Source organism: Emericellopsis atlantica, assembly GCF_019669845.1.
Source record: "Emericellopsis atlantica unplaced genomic scaffold F5Z01scaffold_7, whole genome shotgun sequence".
Taxonomy (NCBI): domain Eukaryota; kingdom Fungi; phylum Ascomycota; class Sordariomycetes; order Hypocreales; family Bionectriaceae; genus Emericellopsis; species Emericellopsis atlantica.
The window spans coordinates 597,817-614,872 of record NW_025764709.1 but is presented as its reverse complement, the minus strand read 5'-3'; the positions used below and the strand labels follow the sequence as shown (position 1 = coordinate 614,872).

Here is a 17,056-nt window from a genome sequence, read left to right as displayed (position 1 = left end):
CACCACCCTCTTGCTTCTGTCTTATCACTTCCCGCGGACCAAGAGACCGCTGTCCCTCCACGGACCACAGACTGTCAACTGCCTTACGCAATAACCCCCATCTTCAACATGTCCTCCGGAGTTCCTACTCCTCGCCGCCAGGGCAGCCAGATCGACTCGCCTGGCATCCGGACGCCGCGTCGTCAGGGCAGCCAGTACGAGACCGGTGGTGTCCGGACGCCTCGTCGCCAGGGCAGCATGTACGAGTATAACAAGCCCATCAAGCCATTGGAGTGAGTATCCCTCTTCACAACCCCCCAGCGCCCATTACTTCAAAGTGCTTTTGTGCTAACCAATCGCTCCAATGAACAGGCCGCCCAATGTCCTCGACCACTACATCGGTATCGACGTCGGTACCGGCTCCGCCCGCGCTTGCATCATCGACGAGGCTGGCGACATCAAGGCACTGGCGGCCGAGGACATCAAGCTCTGGAAGCCCGAAGTCGGTTACTACGAACAGTCCACCACAGATATCTGGCACTGCATCTGCCAGTGTGTCCGCCGCGTCGTGGGCGAGGCGGCCATTGACCCCGACTCGATCAAGGGCATCGGCTTTGACGCCACCTGCTCGCTCGCCGTTTTCCACACAGACACGGACGAGCCTGTCACCGTGACCGGGCCCGATTTCTGGAACGATGGCGAGGACCGCAACGTCATCCTCTGGCTCGACCACCGCCCCGAGGAGGAGACGGACAAGATCAACGCCACCAACCACAAGCTGCTCAAGTACGTCGGCGGCAAGATGAGCATCGAGATGGAGATCCCCAAGGCCCTGTGGCTCAAGAACAACATGCCCCCCGAGCTCTTTGAGAAGTGCAAGTTCTACGACTTGACGGATGCGCTCACCCACCTGGCCACCGGCAACGAGGTGCGCAGCTTCTGCAGCACCGTCTGCAAGCAAGGGTACGTGCCCGTCGGTGTCGAGGGCAGCGAGAAGGGCTGGCAGGAGGACTTTTTCGAGGAGATTGGTCTGGGCGACTTGGCCCAGGACAACTTTAAGCGCATGGGCGGTGTGCACGGCGTGGTACGTTGCGTCCGAGTTCCTCCAACCCAGATAACCATGCTGACTTTCATTCTCTAGAACGGCAAGTATGCCAGTGCTGGTGACCATATTGGCGGGCTTTGCCGCACTGCCGCACTTCAGCTCGGTTTGCCCGTGGGTATCCCCGTGGGCAGCGGTGTCATCGACGCCTACGCTGGATGGGTCGGTACTGTCGGCGCCAAGGTCAAGCTGACCAGCGATGAGCTCAACCCTGATCAACCCCACAACGACGTCTCCCAGGCCTTCTCGCGCTTGGCGGCCGTTGCTGGCACCTCCACCTGCCACTTGGCCATGTCGAGGAACCCCGTGTTTGTCCCCGGTGTCTGGGGCCCTTACCGAGACGTGGTCCTGCCCGAGTTCTGGATGGCCGAGGGAGGTCAGTCGGCGACGGGTGAACTGCTGCGCCACGTGCTCGACATCCACCCCGCCTACAGCGAGACCCTCGCTCTCGCGCGCGCCGAGGACAAGCACCTCTACGACTTTATGAACTCTCACCTCGAGTACATGCGCGAGCAGAGGGGGGCGCCCACCATCTCGTACATGGCGCGCCACTACTTCTTCTACGGTGACTTTTGGGGCAACCGCTCCCCCATCTCGGACGCGAGCATGCGTGGCGCCATGATCGGCATCGACAGCGACAAGAGCACCGACAACATGGCCATGTGGTACTATGCCACCATGGAGTTCATCGCCATGCAGACGCGCCAGATCATTGAGCAGATGAACAAGGCCGGCCACCAGATCTCGTCCATCTTCATGTCGGGCTCGCAATGCCAGAACCCCATCCTGATGGATCTCATCTCCACCATCTGCCAGATGCCCGTCCTGATCCCTCGCTACGTCCACGCCGCCGTTGTTCACGGCGCGGCCATGCTTGGTGCCAAGGCGGCCAGCCACGCCTGGGCCCTGAGCGTGCCTGGTGCTGAGTCTGAGACGCTGTGGAGCATCATGGATCGCATGAGCAAGACGGGTCGCATCGTCGAGCCCGGTCGGAACGAGAAGGAGAAGGCTCTGTTTGATGCCAAGTACGAGGTCTTCCTCGAGCTGTGCAACAGCCAGCAGGCCTTCCGCAGCAAGATCGACAAGGCTGTCGGTAGCTGGGAGGTCGAGGCGCCTCAAGCTGAATGATGCGGCGGGAGCAAGCGTAGAAAATATATAATGTAATACATGATGACGATTGTGAGTTTGATAGAATGAGAGCAAACTAAAGTCTATGCGTCTAATTAAATGTTGGTGATCTAAAAAGAAGTGATTCCACAAGCAAAGCCTTGAATTCTTTCCAGTGGTTGCTGGGACGTGAATGCAGTGCCCCGCTCTGATTGGCCAGCAGCTCTAGCAAACAAACCACCTCCAAATTTCCACCCAAAGCTTTCAGCAAACGCGCTCCGTTGACCATGAACATTTGATCGCGACCGCGACGCCTGCCATCGCTCGCTTTCACCTTCCTTCCATCGACGTCTCCTCGACGAGACGACACAGCCGCCCATCATGTTCGGCTCGACGTCCAATTCCGGAGGAGGAGGTCCCTTTGGCGGTGCCAACCAGAACAAACCGGCCACCGGCGGTGGTGGTCTCTTTGGCGGCAATGCCACGAGCAACACAGCGCCAGCAAGCAGCACTGGAGGAAGCCTCTTTGGATCCAGTCAGACGCTGGTCAACACGCAGGCTAACACTGGGCTTCCACGCTCCAACTTTCTGAATTCCCAGAGCCAGAACCAGAGCCAGAACCAGAACCAAGGCTCGACCGGTCTGTTTGGTCAGACTGCGCAAAACCCACAGACACCCAGTCTCTTTGGTCAATCGACACAAACCCAACAACCATCATCACAGCCGACGATGAGCCTCTTTGGCGCCTCGACTAATAACAACACCACCTTGGGCTCGTCCATGGCGCAACCGAGCAACCAGAGCAACACCTTCTCAAGCCTCAACCAGTCCCAGCAGCCGTCTAATGGCCTCCGCGCTTCGACAATGGTATCGGGCGGTGGCGAGCCGCAGCCTGCGGGTGCCTACTTTGACAGCCTCCTCGCCAAGAGCCAGAAGGCAGGTGGTGAGGGCAAGAGCAACATGGAGGACCTCCCCAGCCTCGAGCTCGGCCTGGGCGACCTGCGTCATCGCCTGCGCAAACTCCAGTCGAAACCCAGCGAGCGAACCCTCGACGGCAAGGCGCACTATCTGCTCGCCGGCTCGGGCGTCGATCCGCGCGCGGCCCTCAGTGGGCTGAACGTCAAGAGTGGCGCGCCGGTGGATCGTGCCGCTCACGCCCCAAGCGAGGTCGATGTCGAGACATACCTTTCGAACCTGCAGACCAAGACCACGCTCGACATGATCGCCGATGGGCTGGAGCGCTCTGCCAGGGACTTTGACAACTTTCTTGAGGATAACGTGACGATGGAGTGGGAGGCGCAGAGGAAGCGCATCTATGAACACTTTGGGATCACGCCGCGAGAGGACAGTGGCGCCAGCCGCGAGTCACAGGCTGGCTTTGGGCGATCGTCACGGCGTAGCAAGGGCCCAGGTGGGATGTCCAAGGCCGGGAGGAGCAGTATGTTTGGCAAGTCGGCTGCACGCTCCGTCATCGGCGCCCCCAGCCGGATTGGAACGCATACGGCTGGCTTTGCGGACGTGGAGAGGTCCGTCGCCGACGCAGGTCCTTCGGCCACCCGTGCCATGGACGATCGGGCCACCCGTGACAAGCAGGCAAAGCTCGCCGAGAAGGTGCGCAACCTCAACGCCTGTCGTCTCTCGGATCGGCCATTCCCCATCCTGGCTGAGCTGGCCGACGTGACGAGGAAGTCCACCGAGTCGCATGCTGCGCATGTCCACGAAGCGTACCTCGCCATGACGGAGATTGTCAACGAGATCCCCAACGCGGCGACGTTTGTGAACAACGCCACGGCCAAGGAGCGCCAGTACGCGGAGCGGTACCTGGACCCCGACACCAACTCGCAAAACGCGGTCCACATGAGGAAGCAGATCCTCAAGGGCGCCAATCGGTTCTTGGAGACGCAATTCTTGCGCGAGGTGGAGGCTCTCATTGCAAAGCATCCGCATGAGGCAAAGCTGGGAGGTAGGCCCACCATCACCAGCAAGATCAAGGCGTACGTTCGTCTCCGGGCGGCGAGAAAGGACCTCGTGCCGGACGGCGTCGAGCCCACCTCCATGGAGGTCAAGCAAGAAGGGGGCCACATGGAGCGAGAGTACGTCTGGGCGGTGGCCTTCTACCTACTCCGCTCCGGCCACGTCAAGCAAGCGTCCGAGTACTTTAGGAACAACTGGGAGATGTTTAAGAGTCTAGACCTAGGGTTCCCGCTGTTCGTGGCCAGCTACGCCACGAGTGAGGACAGGCGACTCAGCAGCAAGAAGGCCGCGGTGGACTGCGCGAAGCACTACGCCAACCTGCTCAAGAACAAGGACATGGTGGATCCCTTCCGTCTGGCGTGCTACAAGGTGGTCGGCCGTGTCGACCTGAGCGACCGCAACCTCGACGGTCTGAACACGGACATCAACGACTGGATCTGGCTGCAGTTCAACCTGGCGCGCGAGACGGACAAGACCATCGAGATGGCGGGCGAGTCGTACGGCCTGGCCGAGGTGCAGACGACGATCCGCGAGATTGGCCAGAAACACTTCCCCAAGGGGCCCGGGGAGAACAATAACGGCAGCTTTGGCATGTACTTTTACCTCCAGCTGCTCTGCGGCCTGTTTGAGGATGCGGTCGCCTACCTGTACCTCTTCTCGTACGTGGACGCGGTCCACTTTGGTCTCGCGCTGGCGTTCTATGGACTGCTGCGGCCCAGCGACGCCATGTCCGAGTCCAACGACTTGAGGACGTACAGCACCAAGAACCTGCCGCAGATCAATTTTGGCCGGATGCTCGGGTACTACACGCGTGACTTCCGAGCCGCCGACGTGGTCTCTGCGGTGGACTACCTCACGCTCATCTGCCTGAACAGCGATCTCGGTGGTGAGGCGGGGCGACGACACTCGGAGCTCTGCCACGAGTCGTTGCGCGAGCTCGTTCTCGAGACGAGGGAGTACAGCAAGCTCATTGCCGACATTCGACCAGACGGTCGCCGCATCCGCGGCGTCATTGAGGAACGGGGACGACTCATCGACATTGACGGCGAGGAGCAGTTTGTCAACACGGTCACGCTGCAGGCGGCCAGCTTTGCGGATGAGAACGGCCGGACGACGGACGCAGTGCTGCTCTACCACCTGGCGGGCGAATACGATACCGTCGTGGCTATTGTCAGTCGTGCACTGAGCGAGGCGATTGCGCAGGAGATTGGCGAGGATCCCATGCGTCTCATGCCCGTCAAGCCACGCGCTGTGGGCGACGCGGAGGCACCGCCCGGCAGCAGCCTGAGTCTCGCGGCCATTGACGACCCCGTCGAGCTGGCGAGGACGATGATGCAAATCTACGATCAGGATGCCATGTACTCGAACAAGATCATGGGCCCAACGAGAGAGGCGTGCCACGTGCTCTTGCGGATGAGCACGATCAAGACAGGCATGGAGCAGGGACAGTGGGCCAACTGTCTGGATGTGAGTTTTCTTTTCTTCCCCCCTGACTCACCGCGGCAGGAGACTGACACAGAGACACAGGCGATCCGCGAACTCGAGATCCTCCCTCTCCAGGCCCGGGGCGACCCGAGCGCCATCCGCGCCTACGCCGCCAAGTTCACCGGCCTCCCGCAGCCGGTGGCCATCAATGTGCCCAACCTGCTGCTCTGGACGATTGCGTGCTGCACCCGCCAGCGCGCGACCCTGTCCCGGGACGGACAGTACAGCGGGAACGAGGGCACCAAGCGGCAGATCCTCGAGCACCTGCGGCAGATTACGCTCGACTTGACGACGTACACGAGCCAGCTCAAGTACCGGTTCCCGCCGCACCTGCACGAGGCGCTGGCGCGGGCGTCGGCTGTTGATATCCCATGAGACCTGGCGTGGGGAGAAAGGAGATGGGATGCCAGTCCAGTCTCGATGGAATCATGGAAGACGGACAGAAACATATGTAGACCAAGCTCGAAGTAATGCAGCTCATTCCAGCCAATGTTACTCTGTGTCTTGATGTCAATGTCAATGTCCATGTATCGTCAGTCAATCAGGGAGTCATGTGACCTGTCATCCCAACGGAAACGGCGGGCAGGTGCAACCCCAGGGCCAGGCCCAGGCCCAGGCAACAGGCAGGCCGCACGGACCCCCCCGCCTCCCGCATGACTCGGTCCTCCCTGTTGCGACCCAAATGCTCTGAATCATTCCAATGCGCGCGAGCGCGTCCACTTTGATTTTTCCCACTCTTCTGTCCTGGCCTGGCCGATCCCATTGAACGACGTCCGTCCCACTCGAAGCCTCCAGTCGCTTGCTTGGCCTACTCTATCTGCCTGCCTACTTGCGCGCGTGCACCTGGGCCACCCACCGCCAGCCAACCCCGGGACGTTGCATTCTTTTGCTGCTGACGGGAGGGCGTTGATTGGCAATTGGAGGTGTTTTCCCCCCTCGAGCGCTGTGAGCGTCGAGCGAGATACTAGGCGCAGACCACTAGTGCGGTAGCAGTTGAGAAAACGTACCCGCTGATTGATTGATTGATCTCTATCTGAAGCAGAGTGGGTTCCCGCCCACAAGAACCAGCCTACCGGCGTCGCGACTGGAGTACGTATCCGTACCCTGCTCTGTCGTTATCTATCTCCCTATCTGTCCTCCCCGGATAAACAAAAGGCAAGCAAGGGCAGGTCATGGCCCCAGGGCCCGAGGATGTGCTGGCTGCGCCCAGCCCGGGTGGTGATTCGGTCGTCAGCAGCAAGCGTGATCACTCACCACCTCCCTCTGGCGATGCCGCCAGCAAGAAGAAGAAGACCACGGCCGGTGCGGGGAGCCGTGGTGTGGCCAATCTGACGCCAGAACAATTGGCCAAGAAGAGAGAAAATGGTGAGTGGCCCTTCGCTCACTTACTGAGCAACGGAACTGGACTGACAAGCAATCACAGACCGTGAGGCCCAGCGGAACATCAGACGCAGGACAAAGGAGCAGATCGAGACCCTTGAACGGCAGATCCAGGAGTTGCAGAGTCAGCAGCCATACCAGGAACTCATGGCGATGAAGAGGGCCAAAGAGGCCGTCGAGAAGGAGAATGTCGAGATGAAGGCCCGCCTGCGCAGTATCGCCCACGATCTTCAGGGTCTCATCGGACCTGCAGAACTCCCACGCCCGTATGCCTCGCCGGCACCTCCTCCAGGACCTGTGCATGCCACCACGCCCGCGAGCACGACGTCGTCTGGCAGCGCAGAGCTTCACTCGTGGCAGGCGCAGGCGCACCAGAGCGAGCAGGCCAAGGTGCAACTACAGCAGCAGAGGCACGACATGCGCCATGGCCTCGACATGGGGCCCGAGCGCCTGGGGCTCGACTTCCTCCTGGGTCAGAACCAACGGCCGCCCAAGATCCAGACGGGCGTGAACGGGGCGCAGGACACGGCGCGGTGGCAGCATATCCCCATGAAACACGACTGGACGGACGTGCGGAATGATCAGGCCCTCCGAGGACGAGGCGCGAGTGCTGGTACTCAACTCTGGGAACCGTCCAAGTCTCGAGAGTCGAGCGTCGGCGCACCATCGACGAGCACAACGCATGCGCATCGACCAGCGGTGAGTGACGCTTCTCAAAGCGCAATGACGCCGCCGTGGTCGATGCAGATCAAGAATTGCGGGCCCACGTGCCCGCTCGACTCGATCCTGCTCGACTTCTTGGGGGAACGGAGACAGAGGGCGGCCGAGGGGTTGCCTGCTCAAGAGGTCGTCGGCCCTCGGTACCCGTCCGTCTCGTCCTTGCTCAACCCAGCACACAGCGCAATGTCCCATCCCCTGTCCAAGGTCTTCACGGACATACTCTCCACGTTCCCCGACATATCCACGTTGCCCGAGAGAGTCGGTGTCCTCTACATCATGTTCCTCCTCATGCGGTGGCAGATCTCGCCGACGCAGGAGAACTTTGACCGCCTCCCACACTGGGTCCGGCCACAGCCTGCGCAGCTGCAGTACGCGCATCCCGCGTGGATCGATCATCTGCCCTGGCCGGCCATGCGAGAGAAGCTGGCCAAGGTGTACACGCCGCACGACTATCATTTCGAAAACTTCTTTATCCCTTTCACGACAACGATACGCGTAGGCTGGGGATACGAGGAGACGGACACCCTCCTGCAGAACCCGGACAGCGAGGAACTCATGGTTAACCCTGTGTTCGAACGCCATCTGAGGAACCTGGACAACTGGTCGCTGGGAGAGCCGTTTGCCAAGGCCTTTCCGGGATTGATCGAGACCTGCAGGATTGACTACTCGGTCAAAGGGGCTAAGACGCGCCAGTGAAAGGGGGCCAGATCTGTAACGAATACTGTACATATCTCCACGCGGCTGGGCACGGTCGAAGGGGAAAGGGAAAGGGGTCTACATCTTACATAGGGGGTGGGCAGTCGGCGTTCTGGATTTATATGTCAACTGCAATTTACAGAACAATGGTTGATTGATGCTTGGCTGGCATATATGATCTTGATTAAGCTTCGTTCTCAGGCCCGCTAAGACTATTGTACGTGTAGGACCGAACAGCCATACCCATCCCAAACCAGAGCTCATCGTCGTGAAACGCAATCTCTTTCGCGCGTAGAGTCACGCTGTCGAGCGCAGGACACTTGACTCTCTTGCCGCTGTCCAACGAGTACAGTCCCAGACCCGCACCATGCGACGCAGCGACGACGCCCAGCTCCGTCGAGACGTCCATGCCCACGTCCAGGTGCACCTCGTTCCTAAAGTCCTCCATCCGCACCAGCGGCCAGTCTCGCCTGCTGAAGCGAAGGTCATACACCGCTAGGGTGGACTTGAGCCCCGACACTAGGACTTGATGCTCGTTCAGGCTGCGTACCTTGGCCACCGCACTGGGTATCCGTATAGCCTGCCAGCCGCCCTCGCGCAGGTCCGTCATCCACAGCTTGGCCTTGCGTCCGCCAGCGAACACAATGTTCGGTCTGTCTTTCTGGGCGTCCAGGGCGTACACGTCTTTGGGTGACACCTGCTCTCCTTCTTTACCTGACAGGATGCGCATGCTGTCTTGCACGGAAACCTGTACGACGCCTTGGTTTGTGCCGAGGAAGGCAAGCGTGCCGTCTAGGGACGAGGGCATCAAAGCATTGGTGCACCACTCGCTCAACACTCGATGCCGCATCGAGAGCTGCTGGTACGAAGGCGCTAATACCGTGGTCAGTCAAATCTGCTAAGGTACTCCAAAAAGACGATTCCACTCACTCTCCCCTGGCAACCAGCTCCCCCTGGCATCTCTCGACGGCACAAACGTCGTCAGCGAGCACTGATCCATCCCCATCGCCGGGGCGACCAGCATCCGCCCCGAGGCCTCGTGATATCGAACCTTGGACACGCCCGGCGTCGGGACTTGTTCTCGTTGTAACCTTGCTTGATGCCGTTCATCGACACGCACGGCCGCAAGCTCCGTCTCCAAGGTTGCTATGTTCCGTCAGCCCACAGATCCCACTCTCTCCCCATCTCAACGATGGCCAACGAAAGAAACTCACATGCATAAAGCACTCTCTTCCCCGCAGACCCAGCAACGCAAAAGGACTCCACGCCTGCGCCATCCCCTCGCTCGCGGCCAAACGTCGTCTTCCTAGCTGGGAGCAACCCACGAGCCCATATCCCCGGGCGCACGTCTCTTGCCCTAAATCCATGCGGCCCACTCAGCTCCCTCTCGAACACGCCGTAGAGGGGATTCTCAAAGTACGGACATCGCTGCACATTCCGCCTCGTCTCGTGGGTGCGCTTCCTGGCCGCCTTGGAGATCTGGTCTTGCGTCTTGCGGCGCTTGACGGCGTCAGTCGACCATGCCACGGAGCTGGGCGCCGTGTGGTTCTTCTCAATCTTGAAGTATTTCTTCTTCTCGGGATCTACGTCCTGGTTAGAGAAAGACGCAATCAAGAGGATGGAGACTGACCAAAGTAGTACCCTGGTATTTGCATGGGCATCCTGTCAGATAACTCAGAAATAGTCAGGAATACAATGGCCTGTAGATAAGAAGATGCACCATTCGCTTTTAAAGGCCGTAAAAGGATGTCAATTCGAGCAAAGTAGATTGATGTGATTGTGTGGTTGTGCACTACAAGATTTATTTCAACGAGCGACCTGAAGTCACATGAGCCCATCACGTGACAACGACGGGACGGGCCTGATTCCAGGTAGTACCTTGCGAATGCGAGCCATCTCAGTCTCTGCAACGCCTTGCCTTCGGGTATTGAGTACATGCTGCAAAGATCACCAGACACGCAAGTTTATTATTTTTTTGTATTGGATTAAGTGTCTCTATAGTCTAAGACATGGATGAAATGACAAGCGTCTACACCTCAGGCACTCCTGACGCTTCCCACCCAAATGTACGATTCTTTACGATGCAAAATTTGGACAAAATGAAAGGAAAACGACCGGTGATCGGCACGAGGGGGTATAGCGCCATCTATTGGGCCTTCTCGTGCTGGGTCGAGACACGCTGGAGAGAGACGACTGGGACATGTTAGTGGATGCAATTGCAAAGCGGAAGAATGGGGGGTGCATACCAAAGTCCTCAAGCGAGCGCTGCTTCTGGTTGCGCTTGGGCGACTTGCCGTGCATGAGGTTGTCGAAGCCGGTGGATCCCTGCATGAAGTAGTAGAGACCACCCATGATGGCGAAGACACCGAAGGAGAAGATCCAGATACGGACGACACCGACGATGTTGACACGGTGGCCGTAGCCACGGAACCAACCGAAGACAGCGAAGAGGGTGGCGAGGATGTCGACGGCCAGAATGGCGCCGGTGAGCTGCCACGAGGGGATGGAGGTCCAGAAGGGACCGTTGGCACGGGTGATGAAGATCAGCCAGTTCTCAGTGAGGGAGATCTCGAGGAAGAGAACCAGGTCAATGTCACCACGGTTCTGGGTGATACCGCCGTTCTCACCACCAACGTACATGGTGGTCAAGCAGACCCACGAACCAACGGCCAGGACAAAGCCGAGGAGAACAGACATGCCCCAGAGCTTGGGCAGGTTCCACTTGACGGGAGTCTGCGAGAAGGGAGCGTTGTCGTAAGCGATGGCCAGGGTGGCGATATCGGCGAAAATGGCGATGAAGACAATGAGGTTGAGGTTGAGGGAGCGGTTGAGGATGGCGATCCAGAGGCCGAGGAAGATCTCCATGTGCAGCGACAGGGCGATACGGTAGACAACGTATGAGTACATGCGGTGGAAGATCTGGCGGGAGGTCTTGAGGGCATCGATGATGGCACCGAGACCAGGGGCAAGGAAGACGATATCGGCAGCAGAGCGGGCAGCATCGGACGAACCCTCGACGGCAATACCAGTATCGGCCTTCTTCAGCGAGGGAGCATCGTTGACACCGTCACCAGTCATGGCAACCAGGTAGCCACGCTGCTGCAGAATCTCGACGACGGAGTACTTGTGCTGGGGGAAGACCTCGGCGAAACCATCGGCAGCCTCGACGAAGTCGTAGACCTCGGAACCAGGCATGTCACCACCGCCACCGAGACCGAGGCGCTCAGCGTTGTAGACGTTGGTACCGAGACCGAGCTGGCGGGAAGTCTCACGGGCAATGCCAACGGCGTCACCAGTAAGCATCTTGATGGAGAGACCGAGCTTCTTCGCCTCGTTGATGGTGCGGGCAGTGTCGTGACGGGGAGGGTCGAGGCAGGGCATGATGCCGAGAATCTCCCAGGCACCCTCACCACGCTTGCGGGCGACACCGAGCGAACGGAAACCACGGGTAGCGAACTCGGCGACACAGTTCTTATAGGCCTTGTCAATGTCCTCGGGGATGGGGTGGTCCTCCTCGACGGTCTTAAGAACAAACAGAGGAGCACCCTTGACGCAGACAATGCGCTCGCCCTGGGGAGACTGGACCACGGCCTGGACTTTCTTGGAGACAGGGTCGAAGGGGTGGAACTCGAGAACCTGGTACTTGGACAGGACAGACTTGGCGCGGGGGTAGAACTTGAGGGACTTCAGGAAGGCCTTGTCGATGGCATCGATACCCTTCTTCTTGCGCGAGGCAGCGAGACAGGCAGTGAGCATCAGGTCATCGGGCTCGACACCGGCGACGGTGAAGGGCTCAGCCAGGGAGAGCTTGTTCTTGGTCAGGGTACCGGTCTTGTCAGAGCACAGAATCTCGACGCCAGCGAGGGACTCGATGGCAGAGAGCTTCTGGACAATGGCCTGCTTCTTGGCGAGGTAGGCGGCACCGACAGCCATGGTGGTGGTGACGACAGCGGGAAGACCGACGGGAACACCAACAATGGTAATACCAAGTGTGAACTTGAGGATCTGGACAATGCCGTTGGAGCGGTAGAACGAAGACACCCAGACGATGAGGAGGGTGAGGACGACGAGGATGAGCAGAATCGTACCAATGCCGTTGAGCACCTCAGTGAAGTGACCGGTGCCGCCAGAGGACTGGGAGACGAGGGCAGCGGCGCGACCGACGAAGGTGTTGTCACCAGTGGCGGTGATGACGATGAAGCACTCACCACGCTTGACGGCGGAGGAGGCGAAGCAGTTGTCGCCCTTGTGCTTGTCGACGGCGAGCGACTCACCGGTCAGGGCAGACTGGTCAACCTGGAGGAAGGCATCCTCAGTGACGATGCGACCATCGGCGGGGATAATGGTACCCTCCTCAACCTGGAGGATATCACCGGGAACGACTTCGGGGGCCTCGACCTCCTTGAGAGTGCCATCACGGAGGACAACAGCCTTGAGGGCGAGGGTCTTCTTGAGTTCGTCGACGATGGAGCCGGCCTGGTATTCCTGGAAGAAACCGACACAGGCGTTGAGCAGGAGCAGAGCGCAAATGACACCGAAATCGACCCAATCCTCGAGACCGGCAGCGAGGACAGCGGCAGCCTAGTGGAGATTGTCAGCCAAGCATGTTCGTATAAACAATGGGCGAGTAATGAGCGAAAAGCGATGCCGATGCGACCAGCGCGTGAAAGCTAGCGCAAAGCGAGCAAAAAAGTGAGCGACCGCGAAGGATCCACCACATAGCGCCAAGACCGTGCCGATGCCCGTCAAATGTGGATGCATCGAGACCCGGAGAGAACGCCAGGAATCAGAGGCAGCCCACGGATTGGCCAATGGCGCACGCCAGTTGCTCGTGTGGGTCGCAATGCAATCTCGCACCAAAACAGCGCAGGAAGTAAGGCTGGACACAACAAAGGCGGCCCAACAAACGCGCTGTTTCAAGGTGTTTGATTTCGTGCGAGGGAAAGAAAAAGTGTGTGTATGTGTGGGCCTGAATGCCATGTGGCAAAACAAGCAGGTAGAGTGAAGTAAACAGCGAAAAGAGTGACATACCTCCATGACGAACTGGATAGGACCAATGAAGAAACCGAGGAACTTGAGCAGGAGGTTCTCCTTCTCCTCCTTCATCTGGTTGAGACCGTACTTCTTGCGACGAGCGGTAACCTCAGACTCGGTCAGACCAACGCGCGAGTCGGTCTGGAGCATGTCCTCGGGGACGGTGCGGCCACCGCCGGGGTTGGTGTCCTCCTCTTCCTCCTCGAACTGGTGACCATCTTCGGACTCGAGATCCTCAATGAGAGCATCCATGTCCTCGTCTTCCTCCTCATCCGCAGCAGGCTTGGGAGGCATCGCGCCGCCCTCGGCGGGAGCAGCCGAGTCGTGGTGGTGGGGGGCATCGTGGGCGCGCTTCTCGTCGAAGCCGCCAGACTCGATGTTGGTATCCAGCGCAGGAGCGCCGGTCGCCTTGGGATCAGCCATGATGCGGTTTGGTAGACCAAGCAAGATCGGTATTAAGTGAGAGTGAGTATGTTGCTGGCGTCGTCTTTTTTTTCTCGTCTGCTGTAAAACAAGTGACAAGAGGGGAGGGGGGGAAGGGGGGAGGAAGTGTCGAGCACCGCACGAAGAGAGTTAGGTGTCGCTACAAGCACAGCATTCGTGGGTGAAGAAGAAGAAGGGGAGAGAGAAGGAAAAGTTCGTGGGTGAGGGTGGGAAGAGTATTTCAATGGAAGGTGCGGCCTGGCCGTACACGCGGTGGATGCATGCTGCGCCAAAAACAGCGCGGCCTATTCCAGTAGGGCCTCCCAGCTGAGGCGCCAGCACCTCTGGGAGACTGGATGTAGTGAGCAGGTGAACGGTGTCTCACTCACTCTGCGTTCACCACGCTTGTCAGGACGTTTCGAGTACATGGCCGCTACTGGGCCCCACGATGGTGCCGATTGACCGCGACCGCCGACAGGGGCCCGCAGCTCCATACATACGTATTCTGGGGCAGCAATTCTCGCGCTCCAAAAACGCTGGGGTCATCCATCCATTTCCGATGTGATTTCAGAGCCGGTACCTGTGCCTGCCGTAGCGACAGGCAGAGGGCCCCCCACTGTACGAATTGGCTGCCTCCTGCGACTGTGCACCACTCCAGTCCAGTCCTGTCCTCATCCATCCACCAGTCGATGACCACCCGAGGTCACCACCACCACCAAGGAAGATTAGATTGACTTTGCACCTAGGGCAGTCCGATTAAGCTTAAGGGCAGTCGCACGCGAGACCGCTCGAGGTAGTAACGGAGCAGGCCAGTTCACCTGTCCACGAGACCATCAATGTTGAGCGACTGAAGCCCGCCTACGTCATGCGTAATCTGGTTGGACGCTTAGTGAAAACTGGTCAAATCCTTATCGGCATCGTGACAGCCGTGTCAGTCAGTGAGTCTCACTGATGAGCGACGGACGGCAAGGCCGGCTGCAGATTAGAGATTGGCCAGGACCCGCACTGTCTCTGGCGTGCTGGGACTGGACGTGGGAGACTGGACCGGACCGGGAGCACAGCACCAGCTTACAGGCGTTTTGCGCCTGTTCCCCCAGCACAGAGACACTGTGCGGGACATCCACTCCAGTCCTGCATTCGGCCCTTGGTCACTGTCACACAGTCTCCGTACATTCGTGCTGCCCGTCTGCGGAACTTGTTGTTGACGAGGTAAACAAGAGATCAACGGCGCATTGACTCGCATGGAAGCATCACCAGGCAAGCGGAAGCAGTGATCCAGCGCGGCCACGGAGTGGTCTGACGCACGGCAGCGTGTCCCCAGTATCTCCAGGACACTTTGGTGGCCAATGTCATGAACTACCTTACGTACTGGATCTGCGACGACTCGAGGCTGTTCTCGTTGGCTCACGATTGAAGGTCTCACGAGGCACATCGTCATCCCCATTATTCCTGCTGCACTCCATCGCCCGCCCGCACTGCAGGCAGACCCAGCAGCGGGTACGTACAGCACAAGTACCCTGACGGGAAGACCGTAGCCTGCAAGCTGCACGTCGCCCGTCGTTGGCGCCCCATCGCTCGCTCGCTAGTGGGCCTGCCAAATTCCCACCTACCCGACTTTTTGTCCATTGCTGGCGCTCTTTTCGATTTCCCTGCCCATATCCAGCCAGTCACACCCGGCCGGCTCTTCTCTCGCTAGCTCGCCTTGCTCATCCCACTCTTTTTCTGGCCTGGCCCTTTATGCGCGCGCCGACTCGCGAATTCGCGCTTTCGGGCACTCCGTGCGCGAGCCGCTCACACTGTGCATCCCACGCGGGATGCCCACCAGTCACCCAGTGTGCGCCAGGACGCAGGAGGACCTCGGGATAACACTTTTTTCGCTCGCGACGCTGAGGCATTTTCAACAACCGGCGAACGGCTCTGGAGCGCCGAGCGCCGTATCAAGACCTGAGGAAATTCTGAGGATTGACCAGCCAACCCACTGGGCCAATGCGGCCAATGACGCCACTGTTAAATCCAAGACCGCCTTTTGGGGCCCTCATGACCCCCATCCTCTCGACTCCAACCGTCGACCGACCGCCCCGGCCCTTTGAGGATGAGGCCCGTCGATATCAGACTAATGAATGGCTGCTCTGCGTACGGATTTGGTTAATGCTGTTAGCTGCCGTCCGTTCAGGCACTCCCGCGGGCGAGCGCCTCGCTTCCAGGCTCCAGTCTTCACAGCCCTGCGCTGTGATTGATGAGGCAGATGACGATAATACGTGCGCACATGCAAGCTTAAAGATGATCACCTGCCGGAAGCAACCTTTTTGCTAGCGATGCCTTCAGTGTGTGGACAGGGGTGTCTGCGCTGTCGCGCGGCGCAGAATCATAACGTCACTGCTGATGCCAGAGGTCGAGAGAGAGTTCGCTTGAGACTGTCATGGCTGGAAACGGCGATTAAGGTTGAAGGTTGACCCAAACTATGAATCCGAGATGACGGTAGCGTTCTGTCTCATATGAGCAGTCGCTTGCGGTACTACGTACTAGCAGGTCTTGCATTTTGATCACAGGTTGAACGTGGCATGCCGTCACGACGTTTTTTGTTGTTCTGTACAGTGCTTCTTGGCTCTCTTGGCCGGCGGCCTCGATCGCACCTCATGCAGATGAACCCTGAGCAGAGCCAAGGAACCACATGTACCCTTTCGTCAATTGAGGGGAAGCCAACAAACATGATCGCCCGCTTGGATCAATATTGTATCACCAGGAGCATCTTCCCCAGACGGGCGCCTGCCAGCTCCTTCTCACAATTGATTACGCCGAGCCGGTTCGTTTTCGAGACGTGCCCGGCTAAGGCACAGCGATGATCTTTCTCTGCTCTTTGCATACGGACATCGACCGAAAGCATGCGGAAGTGCCGTTCTCATGAGACATTCTCGACCAGAAACGCTCCAAGCCGATCGTCACGTTGTTTTGTTTTCGAGGATTGGCATTGCGAACACGTAACATTCCAGCACCAATTCGCAGCAAGTCAAACATGACAAGACCACCTCGATCAACAACATAATAACAATAATAACAATAATACTGTCCGTAAACAACAAGCGACGGGACGAACAACAAGACACGAGCCAATCACGACTCGAACATTTCCCAACTGAGCAAGTGAAGCCAGTGTGG

At 58.8% G+C, this 17,056-nt stretch overlaps 4 protein-coding genes across 4 annotated transcripts; 2 read left to right on the top strand and 2 right to left on the bottom strand.

Annotated features, from left to right (window-relative positions):
* Positions 1 to 108: 108 nt before the first annotated feature.
* Positions 109 to 6,022, top strand: F5Z01DRAFT_680332 (Nup93/Nic96-domain-containing protein; the record flags this gene model as incomplete). The annotated part of the gene is made up of 10 exons (XM_046265589.1): positions 109 to 272; positions 352 to 1,063; positions 1,121 to 2,185; positions 2,561 to 2,651; positions 2,685 to 2,832; positions 2,869 to 3,055; positions 3,080 to 3,274; positions 3,314 to 3,325; positions 3,356 to 5,629; positions 5,690 to 6,022. 10 exons carry the CDS (start codon positions 109 to 111, stop codon positions 6,020 to 6,022), a joined length of 5,181 nt encoding a protein of 1,726 aa, XP_046120304.1.
* Positions 6,023 to 6,615: 593 nt separating this feature from the next.
* On the top strand, positions 6,616 to 8,577 carry F5Z01DRAFT_507633 (uncharacterized protein). Its single transcript, XM_046260321.1, has 2 exons — positions 6,616 to 7,012; positions 7,071 to 8,577. The coding sequence occupies exons 1-2, from the start codon at positions 6,820 to 6,822 to the stop codon at positions 8,441 to 8,443; spliced, it is 1,566 nt and encodes a 521-aa protein (XP_046120303.1). The 5' UTR covers positions 6,616 to 6,819; the 3' UTR covers positions 8,444 to 8,577.
* A 50-nt stretch (positions 8,578 to 8,627) lies between these two features.
* On the bottom strand, positions 8,628 to 10,104 carry F5Z01DRAFT_634696 (uncharacterized protein; the record flags this gene model as incomplete). The annotated part of the gene is made up of 4 exons (XM_046262083.1): positions 8,628 to 9,316; positions 9,374 to 9,589; positions 9,658 to 10,026; positions 10,074 to 10,104. The coding sequence occupies 4 exons, from the start codon at positions 10,102 to 10,104 to the stop codon at positions 8,628 to 8,630; spliced, it is 1,305 nt and encodes a 434-aa protein (XP_046120302.1).
* Positions 10,105 to 10,393: 289 nt separating this feature from the next.
* On the bottom strand, positions 10,394 to 14,388 carry F5Z01DRAFT_650000 (uncharacterized protein). Its single transcript, XM_046263128.1, has 3 exons — positions 13,475 to 14,388; positions 10,690 to 13,024; positions 10,394 to 10,636 (listed from the first exon to the last, which is right to left on the bottom strand). Exons 1-3 carry the CDS (start codon positions 13,898 to 13,900, stop codon positions 10,590 to 10,592), a joined length of 2,808 nt encoding a protein of 935 aa, XP_046120301.1. The 5' UTR covers positions 13,901 to 14,388; the 3' UTR covers positions 10,394 to 10,589.
* Between the last annotated feature and the right edge of the window lie 2,668 nt (positions 14,389 to 17,056).

Coding starts and splice junctions, on each gene's coding strand:
- F5Z01DRAFT_507633 (XM_046260321.1), top strand. CDS start 6,820: ATGGCCCCAGGGCCCGAGGATGTGCTGGCTGCGCCCAGCCCGGGTGGT. Junction 7,013..7,070: donor GGCCAAGAAGAGAGAAAATG/GTGAGTGGCCCT, acceptor AAGCAATCACAG/ACCGTGAGGCCCAGCGGAAC.
- F5Z01DRAFT_650000 (XM_046263128.1), bottom strand. CDS start 13,900: ATGGCTGATCCCAAGGCGACCGGCGCTCCTGCGCTGGATACCAACATC. Junction 13,025..13,474: donor CTATCCAGTTCGTCATGGAG/GTATGTCACTCT, acceptor AATCTCCACTAG/GCTGCCGCTGTCCTCGCTGC. Junction 10,637..10,689: donor GCGCTCGCTTGAGGACTTTG/GTATGCACCCCC, acceptor AACATGTCCCAG/TCGTCTCTCTCCAGCGTGTC.